At 38.1% G+C, this 10,904-nt stretch overlaps 1 protein-coding gene across 1 annotated transcript; it reads left to right on the plus strand.

Moving 5' to 3' along the window:
• Positions 1 to 6,582: 6,582 nt before the first annotated feature.
• LOC133741873 (remorin 1.4-like) lies at positions 6,583 to 9,194 on the plus strand. Its single transcript, XM_062169588.1, has 3 exons — positions 6,583 to 6,959; positions 8,526 to 8,611; positions 8,808 to 9,194. Exons 1-3 carry the CDS (start codon positions 6,824 to 6,826, stop codon positions 8,814 to 8,816), a joined length of 231 nt encoding a protein of 76 aa, XP_062025572.1. The 5' UTR covers positions 6,583 to 6,823; the 3' UTR covers positions 8,817 to 9,194.
• The last annotated feature ends 1,710 nt before the right edge of the window (positions 9,195 to 10,904 follow it).

Genomic DNA, 10,904 nt, shown 5'->3' on the forward strand with positions numbered 1-10,904 from the left:
ATCAATGATTGCTAAAATTTTCTTCTTTTGCTTTTTAGTTGGGTTGAAGAACATAAATACGATGAATTTATGTGTTCAAGTGTTGCAATCTAGTTGTTTTCTTGTCCTTTGAATCTCGAATATTTGTTTTTGTGTTTTTGATTGATTTCAAGTTTTTGATCTATTCATTTGGTTTTCTTCTAAATGGCTTCAGTTACTATCTGTAAATTTTTTGGCTTAGAAATCTGGGTTGGCCATTTAGTGTTCATATCCACCCGATTTTGGTGTTGATGATGAGATTGTGAAGCAGATTCTTTGGTCGATATGCGAGGCGTATCATCTCCTTCTTACCTTGGTCTTGAATCGAAAGGCACCCCATGATTTTTGAGGCATTTTCTGAATCCAAGTTTGGGAATGAGTTTGGTCAGTTTTTTTGTCCGAGTGTAGTTATTTTGGAAGGATTTGAGGATTTGATCGAGTTTAAGACTGATATTAGTTAAAAAGTTTTTTTTGCCATCCTTCAACAAGTCATATGCATTGCACGTGGTTAAATTTGACGGTTCCATAACGAAAAGTGACTGCAGGTACGACGGATATACGAAAAATTGAGTCTGGATAGTTATGCAAGTTCGGGTATCATATTGTCAGTTACCCAAGTCTCTAGATACTGTTGGTGCAAAAAACCCTTTATAGATAACTTTTTTTTTATAATTTAATAAATGTATTTGGTGTTATCCGGTCATTTATTTATGTTAGTGCAAATGAATGTCGGTGTACTTAGTACTCTCTTATTTGCCATCATGATGATATGATTTATGTGCAAAAGTATAAGATCTCGGTGGATAAGTAACAATTGGTATCAGAGCCAGGTTGGGCTGAAATTTCACTTGCGTCGGGTCATGTTGGGCCAGCTTGAATAAGGTGTAGTCCAGCACAATATGACTCTGATACCAACTGTTGAACTTACCCAACTGAACCCAATGGGCTACCCACTGGCTGCGAGATTTAAGAGGTACCTGCTGCTGCGAGCACCGAAGTTATAAACTTGTAGTTTTCTTTTCGCCCAGCAATGTGGGTTGCGCTCAGTATATATCCTCCAGCGCTTGCACTGAGCCACGACCTCAGCAGAAAGTCGTAGTGTGATCTTTCTTAACCTGTGCCTTCACAATTTGGTGTTATGACATGCTGTCAGCATCTGATTTCCGCTGTCGAAAACTGGAAATTAATCTTTCTTATTGGAAAAACGGGATATCATAGTTTAATGAGCATAGTTTTGGCCATAATATAAGCCTTCATCTATCACGAACCAACGAAAGTGGTACGTAGAGCCAAGAACCAAGGATCCAATTCCTAGGTTCCTTGAGCTTAAACCCTGGATCATATATGCAATGGGGCTAGCTCTCCTTGTATCATGGACCAGTTTTTGTCATTGCAATTTGCGAAGTTGAAATAGGGAGAACCCAGAACCAGAAAATAGTACGTATCTATGATATAAGTATTAACAAACCTATCGTCGCCAGGCCTTCATCATCACAATTCACAAACAAGAAACCAATGTAGGAAAAACTGACTGCCAAGTTCCAAACACAAAAGGCCTCGGTGATGGTGGTAACATATGGTATCAGAGCTAGGTTAGGCTAGAACCGCCTTGACCAAGGTACATCCTAGCTCAACATAGCCCTGATACCACTTGTTGGAGGCAACACCGATATTGTCCTCAACTTAATCACCTTTCAGGTGTGAGGTTTTTCAAGCCTCGATAACATTAGTGAGGAATTGCTCAATTATAAATTATATTATTTTCTGTCATTTTTTCAATGTGGGATTGATTCTCTATTCCATGACCATATAAAACTAACAAAGATTTCTGACCGCTTCTATCGCTTATAAATTAAAACTCAAAGCAAATGTCTACAATTATGTCAAGCAAACGAATAGTAGATTTCAGAACAGAGCCAAAAGGTTTGATATCAGTGTCACATTGATATTTAGTATTTGGGACGAGTTGCAATCCTTCAAACTTCTGATGCATAATTTTCCAGAAAGGAACTGAAGAATATTATCTGTCCTTATTTGAATTAGAAAACTGTCTCAGAAACTAATTATCTTTTGAAGTCTTACAGAGCATACAAGCAACCCTTCAAATTATCACAAACAAGAAACCAAGGTATCAAAATTGGAAGAAATGAAATTTTAAGTTCCTTGAACCGTGAGTTCTATGTATCCAATAGACTAGGTCTCCATTGTGGTATTTAGATTCCTGTTATATGTCATGGATTTCACTACTTGCAAAACAGAGTATTTGTCACTGCAACTCAGAGAGTTACAATACTAGATCAGCCCAAAATAAGTACTAGGTTCAGGATCGCGAAAACATTCATATAGTAAATCATCAACAAGTGGTATCGGAGCTATGTTCGTCCGAACTCCAACCTGAATCAGCAGCATATCCTAGCTCAAGATAGCTAAGGTACCACTTGCTGGGGAATGAAGTAGTCTCTGCAACAATGCAAGGTCTTACGACTAGTAGTTCGTCGGCCTCATATATATACTTGGCATGGTTATGTCAGTTTCTCTCGATGTGGTAGCGGTTTCCATTCAAAACCCAAACTCTACAAAGATCCCTACTATCATCTCCTTTACTTCTGAAGCGGAATGGTTAGAAGTTAGAACACATTGATGAAGCATGTGACAAGGCCCAACCTCAGAGGTAATCAGTAAGGACTGTAAGGAGATTTTGGTATAAAGGTAACTTGTATTGTCAGTTTATGAGGTTGATTCAGAGGTAACTCGTAAGTTTAGGAAATTATTTTGAACATATTATAAAATCTATTAATCATTGTGTCTGCTCATGGACTCATGGTGCTTCATTCTCCAGGAAAAAAAAAAAGGACTCATGGTGCGTAACTTACAAAAGTAAATTCACCCCTTTGGTTTTACTCAAAATTTACGTAATTTTTTGTTTCATAGAATCATAGAATGCCAATGACTAATCCTGTCACTGTCCATGGTCGTGAGTGAAAGTGGGCTTAGGAAGCGTCACTTTTTCTTGTACAAAAAGGTTGGGTTGAAGCAATTTATTAGAATTTGACCCCCTCAAAAAATAAAAATAAATAAATAAATAAATAAAAAAGCCTTACCACAATGTTCTTCTAAGGTTGTATACAATAACTTATGGACGACTATAAGAGCCGAACTTGACTTCTTATTGATAATAGGAAATTTATACTGTTAAACTAAATGATAAAAAATTACTTACTAACATATTATGGAGATAAAGACACTTATTAAAAGTTTTTATATGTAATCGGATATCTTTATATTTTATTTGAATACCACGATTATAATTGTACATAACCCCCACAAGGCAATATAAAGAATGTAATTTCTTCTAATCATTTTTTCATGGGATTTTGTCCATTTAACTCAATTCTAGGGATTTTTTTTCCCACTTACCCTATTAAGTTTTTTTAATTCCCTTTTTTTTTTTTTTTTTTTTTTTTTTTTGACAATGAACATTATAGATATTTCATTAATGTAGGGTAAGGCCAGAATGACCATTACATATCCTTCCGCTACCATGTACAAATAGACAAGAAGTTGTGATGCAGTAGACACCACGGTGATACATAGGGTAGGACCATTCATTCGACATTTCATGCTCACTTATTCAAAGCGAGCCTATTAACTATGAAACAGTACGCATAGTAATAGGCAAGTTTAAATGAAAAAACTACCTAGAGGGTGGGTATAAAAACCCACCAGTCATTCCGGACCCAAAAAGGCCAGGCCCATAATTCATCTCCCATGCTTCAGGCTGAACCAGCGACCTATCAAGGCTAAAAGCCCCACTAGACATTCTGGACCCCCACAAAAGTCCACAACTGGCTAGGGCACCCAACCCAAATAGAGGCCCAACAAGCTGAAGGCCCAAAAGTAGCTTCTCTACTGGAGACCATCATGACGACGGTGCCGCCATCAACTTTGGCCGATCCGACATCCACCACAAGGATAGAACTCTTGCCATCGACGTTACCCAACACCATATTTGAACATGGGTCCAACCACAACCCGAAGGCATAGCCACCCATAATGATTTGGACACCCAGATCCGAATCGGATTCTTGCTGTTGCCGCTCCGAATCTCCTTCCTTCTGTTCACCCATAGCCAATTGACTACATATATTGCAGCATGAAACACCATTACCGTGACGCCTGCAAATCCCAGTACCACCTCCATCAGAACCCAAACAGTCCAAAGAGGATTCAAAATGGACCCGGCACCACCGTGCTTCACCGTTGTCGGCAACAGAAGCCGACCCAATGGTAGATGACCGCGAGTCGTCTTCTGCCGAAAGTATGTATCGTTCTCTGTGCTTCGCCACCAGCGTCGTGGCCTTTGAATGGAACCCAAGTCCAAGCGACAGCCCAGCGCCGCCCCGAATACCAAAGCGAGACCCAGCCAAATCGGCGCCAACCAGCCAGTCTGATGGCCTTGCTGTACCCAATCTTCAATCCGATTAAATTGATTCGGATCGCATCCACCGCCATCAAAATGGACAACCCCAGATTGGGAGAGGTAAGGAGGTTTATCCTTAAGGTAGAGTGGGTCATCCACCTCTCGAAGGACTGGAGGGAGATTTCTTGGTGGTTCGATGCAGCCGGAGCTGCTGTATGTGTCGCCGCCGCAAACAAGTTGCGTTAGGGTGAGCGTAAAGAGGAGCGCTGCTTGGGAGAGATTAGGGTTTCTCATGGCTCTTAAAACGCATCAAAAATAATTTTTTAATTCCCCTTTACCCAAAACACTTTAAGGAAGTATTCCTTAATACTCTATAAAGTCTTTTTTTTTTTTTTTTTTTTTTTTTTTTTTGAGACTATTTTACTCTTACCCCTTTGTTACATAGAGAGAGAAAGAGAGAGAGAGAGAGAGAGAGAATGAAAGAGAGAGAAACCATAGGAGACTTCGCAGAAACCCGGTCACCAGATTCCGGCCAACTTTAGCCGGAATCCGGTCACCGGCCGCCGCCCACTGGACTAGTCTGAAAACCTCGCCGGAGATCTCCAAAGAGGTCGTCGAAGATCTCATAGGTCGCCGGAAATGTTTATTGCCCCCCAGTAAACCTCTATTGCCCCATAGTAAATCTTTATTGCCCTCCAATAGACCTCTATTGCCCTAATATAGGGGCAATAAACCTCTATTGATATCTATTGGGGGGGGGGGGTAATAGAGGTTAATTAAATCTCGCCGGAAGTCCCCAAAGTGGTTGTTGGAGATCTCATATGGGGCCGGAGAGGTTGATTGCCCCTTGAATAAACCTGTATTGCCCCCCAATAGACATCTATTGCCCCCCAATAAATATTTCGGTCGTTGGAATGAGAACAAATCTTCATAAAATTAGACAAATAAAACTTTATTAAGGAAAAAAAATGAGAAAATTACATCAATTCAAAATATTTATTACCCCCCAATAGACCTTTAATAGACCTATGTTGCCCCCAATATAACTTTTTTTTTCCTTTTTCTTTCTTTTTGGGCCTTCTGCCCCCATTTTACCAAAAAAAAAAAAAAACACCACAAAGGATCTTTCCAACAAGAAAAACATCACAACCACCTTTATTATTATTTTTTTTTTTTGTTGATCTCAAAACATTTTCAGAAGCAATGTTTCAAGTAAATGAGCATAGTTTCCCAACCATTGTTTTCAACGGGCAAGAAAAGAGAAAAACAGAGACATAGAACAATCTGAAAACATTTTAAGCCAAGCAAATGCTAGCAGCCTCGTTTTCTATACATTAAATCCCAAACTATAACCAATTCCATGCTTACACATCATTACTTGTCTCTGCTTTCATTCCAATTCCAAACCAAACACATATTTACCATTTTTGGCCTTGAAAGTCGTCGTGAAAACTCTCTTTTGGCCGTAATGTTTTCATACATTATTACTGAAAGAGGCTGCCATGACACTGTTTGGCTTCCCGGAATTGGTGGTGAAATGCAAGAAATATCCCTAGAAGATGTTCCGGACTCTTGATTTGTATCGGGTCATATCCGATTTGTGGCCGGAAATCGAGTCCATATTCTCGTTCGAATCAACCTCGGCAGTCCGATCTGTGGGCATTAACTCTCTCATCAAACTCGGCGAGGCCGTCCGGACGATGCTCGAGGATTTCGAAGACGCCGTTGCTGGAAGCCTACTTCAATTGCTACGATGTCGACGAGTCGCCGATTTCAGTACGGATCGCTTGGTTGGTTCTTGTGCTACTCTGCAAACTAGACGGCAAGGTCGAGCTGTACAAGGATGGGGTCGGCGCTTTCTAGAGGAGAGAGAGAGAGAGAGTAGATCAGGGTCGGCGCCTTCTGAAGAGGAGAGAGAGAGAGAGGGTGCAGGTCGGCGCTGGAGCAGAGAGATGGAGAGAGAAGATCGAAGGGATAAGAGTGTGGCATGAAAGTAGTTGTTTAATTAGACTGAGGGTAAAAGTGTCATTTTACTCTAAGCTGGGTTAGTAGGAATAAAAATCTGTTGTTGGAGTAAGTGAGTAAGCCAAAATATTTTGATGCTTTGGGTCAAGAACTCTTTTTTCATTATCTTTTCTTTCCCAAGTAGAAGAAGTAACGCATCAACGTAACGAAAGGCCAAAAATGGACCAAAACTTAATTGGAAATCTCAAAAGCTTCTTTTGACCCATGGTAACCAATATATGTGTCTACCTCTTTCATCACATTCCATCAATCCTGGTGTTCATATTCCAGCAAACTTACTTTTTTTTTCTTCCAACACAACATAGATACTGGTTTCTCTATCTTTCTTTGTAGGGTTAATTTGGAACTCTGGCTAAGTTCATGGACTACTTTATGGAAGAGGAGGCTAAGAAAGAACCAGCAATGAATTATGTCTTCGTTGATGAAGAGAAGAGTGTGATCCCAGTGTCTGAAGAGAAGGCATCATCAGCTGGTGATCCTCTAGCAATTGTCAAAGGTGCACACATTGTGAAACCCTCTATCTCCCTCCCTCTCTTTTTGATTAGGTAGTGTTTTGTTTTAAGATTATTTCATGATAATCGCCGGATGATTCAGTTTTCAGAGTTATATTTGTACAGTGGAGATTGTCAATTTGGAGAGATTTATTTTATTTAGTTATTTACACTCGTAGCCTGCTTGTATCAAGCCTCATCACAAGCCAACGATGTCACAAATTAACTCTATGCTAATATTGATAATAGAAAACTTGTTTACCCACACCCTCATCGATGGATAGTTCGATACAAAGATACAATTATAAGATCGATATTTGGCTATATGGATCATAAAAGAAATATGTGAAATGATGTTATCTGTCATTGTATATAGTTTTGTGCGACAACAATGCCTAATATCTCTTAGCGCTCAACTTAATTGAAATATTTGATGAATTCATCTAACGATTTGCTCATCGTATTATCTTAAGCATTCAGAACCGTTACCTACAATCTGTTTGATTAACAAATTTCAAATTTAATTTAATTGGTATTTGTTATCTGGATGGATGATCCACTAGAGCAATTGAAAGCTTTAGAGCTTCAAGCCAATGTAGATCATTATGATGTAGCCTTGATGATTGGATTTTTTTTCAAAAAAACTAATATATGTGTGGCAACAAATTCCTTCGCATCAAACCTCTACATAAAAATTCCAACTCCTCCCATCCCAAACAACGCAGCTCCAAATACCATCAATAACATTAGCTGGTGTAAGGTGTTGCACAATGGAGAAATGGATGTCCTAAAACTTGAATGAGTAAGCTGCGAATTAAACAAATGAAAGGTAGAGAAAATGTGTCTTTGATCTCCACCGAGAGTTGGCCTCTGAGATTTCATTTAGCGCTTCATGCATAGTTGGCTGCTTCTCATGTAAAACGGACGACTCTGCAACTACCTTCCCTCACAAGAAATTAGTTAACAAGGTTTAGGAGAGGAGGCATGTGGAAACTGTGTCTAGGCACTCATTTTCATTGGAAAACAACTTTAGCCCTGAAAAAAAAAAAATTCTGCCTCTGAATAAACCTGAGTTTGTTAACAACTTAACACCATTAGCCCCTTAGGTACATTTAATTTTCGATTACCGGAGAGATTGGACTCCTAATAGAATCTCATTACTCATTCTTCAAGTAACACACATAGATCAGCTAATTAATCTCGATGACTAGTGATGTGTTTACATTATGATTCTTACAAATAGTCTCTCAGTTGTGATCTTTCCTACTTAGGTACATTTAATTAATTTTCTCATTCATTATGTAAAGTGAGAAATATTGCATTCAATAAGCAGTGTAAAGCTGTTCCATTTCCATAATTCATATTATTACTCATTTAACATGTATTATTGTTATTGATCATATAGCAGAGATTGCAGATCCTGCTGCAAAGAAAGGTATAAGTTCAATTGAGAGATGTGTGTAAGCAATGTTTCTGTTTCTTATTTGTATCATTTGATTATAATTGTTAATTCTACTAATCACTAATTCTAACATGGAAAAATCTTCATCTTCTCGTATTTGTTTCTTCAGATGTAATGTATGCAGAAATCGAAACAGAGAAAATGCTGGCCTTAATCAAAGCATGGGAAGAAAGTGAAGACAAAAGCGGAGAACAGGTATAAGTATAACATCATTTTATTTCATTTATTTTCTTTTTTAACATGATATTATCACAAATTTCTGACCCTGCCACGACTATTGGTCTATTGCCACAAAAAAATCTTCACGAAAGATCAGTTCACTCCAGATAATCGTTAACATAGTTCATGCTTAACTATAGTGATTAATCAAAAATATCCAAATCTTTAACAGGGCACATAAAAGGATGTCTGCAGTAGGTTTAATGGGAAGACAACAAGAAAACATACGTAGAGGCACGACTCAGAAAAATTGAGGTACAAAATTTCTTTATTAGCTATCTTATAAGCTAACTTTCATGGTTTTCTAGAAATTTGTTCATCACAGAAGAAGTTTGAAAGAAAGAAGGCAGAATACGCTGAGAAAATGAAGAATAAAGTGGCTGAAATTCACAAGGCTAGCTGGAGAAGATTAGAGAGCACTTGTTGAAGCCAGACAAAGAGAAGAGTCCCTCAAGGTGGAGGAGACAGCTTCAAAGTTTTGTGAATCCGGATCTACGCCTAGTAGATTGTTCGGGTGCTTCACCTGTTCTAACAATGTTCTATAGTTCTAGCTAGCAACCATCAAAACTGAAAAAGAGTTTGTTCTAAACTTTGATTTTATAGTATTTAGTGAACAAATTTTTGTATCATGTTACTCACGTACTCATATTACTCCACGGTTTTTCAGTATTTACAATAACTTTGCTCATAACAATTCAAAGTTTTCAAATATTTAATTACATATGGCCAGTCTCTTTTCAGTTAATTTTTGTTAGTAACTTAGCGCATATGTTTTTGCAATATGCATGGATTTTTTAGGCTCCCCTATGTATACTAGTTGTAGAACACTCGTCGTCACCACTACTCCTCTTCATCTTCAACCTATCCACAATATGTCCTCAGTGCTTCTGCACTTCAATTTCCAACTCCTCCCATCCCAAACAATGAAGCCCAGATACTATTAGTAACATATCTCCACCGATAATTCGCTTACGTACGTACACCAGGATATTGATCTCTTTCCATGTTCAATGACCTTAGTTAGGAATTAAACGAATGAAAGAAAATTGGTTTCTCTGCGACTCTCTCTGTCCCAGTTAGATTCCCAGCCTCGGATGTTATTTTAGAGCTTCATGCATTTTGCATATTCAGGTTTCTTGTCATGTAAAAGTGATCTAGTTCAGTTTCTTGTCATGTGAAAGTGAAAGTGAAAGTGAGAGTGTGAAACTGACTTTGCTGGAGTTCCTCTGTCATTGTGGCAATGAGCTCAATCAAATTCTCTCGGGCCAATTGACCAAAAAAAATTTCTTGGGCCTGAAGCCCAATAAACTTTCCACTAATCCTGACTACTACAGAAAAATGAGCTCAATCAAATTTGGACCCGAGTTTTGTGTTATACAAGCCCAACTAGCTTCATTTTCCTTTCTATGAAACTATAGAGTACTTCTCCAAATTTCTGGCAATAGGAGGAAAATGTAACTTGGTTTATATATATTACTAGCAAAAATGCATGATCATGAAGAATTCAAGTTGTGGTACATTGATTCTAGCAAATGTAAGTAAAACTCAACTAATTATTTTGTTTTAATTCAAAAATTTAGTGAAGCTTCAAAAGACCTAACTTAAGAAAATCTCACTGATTTGTTGATATGAACCAACTAGCATTTGATCTAGTGGGCTGTCAACAAGATATTTTTCTCCAAAGTATGAAATCTTCTTTTTCTTTGATAAAAAAAAAATAAAACAAAATAAAAAATTTGGCGATGCCACTGAGGCCACTCCCACATACTTTTTAATTTAATTATTTTTTTTGAATTCACCTCACTTGTGTTCTTTTTCTTGTTCATCACGTGATTCCTGTACACTTTCTTGGTGTCCCAGCACGTGATCTTCTTCATCTAATTTCACTTTCATATTTTAACTTTCAATCTTCTAACTCTTTGGCTCTTTTTGCATCTATTCTCACTGAGATTTTGATTGAGAGAGACACAGAGAGCTGAGGGTGCTTCCAGCCTTCCAGGGGATCAAATCAAATAAGCAAATGGGCCAAAAGAGAAAGGAAAAAAAAAATGACCTTCTTGGAAAGTATGTGGATATCTCTCTATATATCCCTTTAATAATTATGTCTTTGTGTAACTTGTAAGAGGTGGTGTGTGTTTTCTTCAATCTTTCAATCTTTCGTGATATATCACATGGCCACCTTCTGTTGTCTCTCATGCGTGCACTTGGTCTCATCATTTCTTCTTTTTTTCTTTGTTGGGATTAAGCCCTAGTCTTTGTCTATCCAAAA

This window comes from Rosa rugosa, chromosome 4 (genome assembly GCF_958449725.1).
Source record: "Rosa rugosa chromosome 4, drRosRugo1.1, whole genome shotgun sequence".
NCBI lineage: Eukaryota > Viridiplantae > Streptophyta > Magnoliopsida > Rosales > Rosaceae > Rosa > Rosa rugosa.

Bases quoted from the DNA above. Each gene is read 5' to 3' on its own strand.
- LOC133741873 (XM_062169588.1), top strand. From the start codon at position 6,824: ATGGACTACTTTATGGAAGAGGAGGCTAAGAAAGAACCAGCAATGAAT. The intron at 6,960-8,525 runs GTGCACACATTG...TTGTTTCTTCAG, and splicing joins TCCTCTAGCAATTGTCAAAG to ATGTAATGTATGCAGAAATC.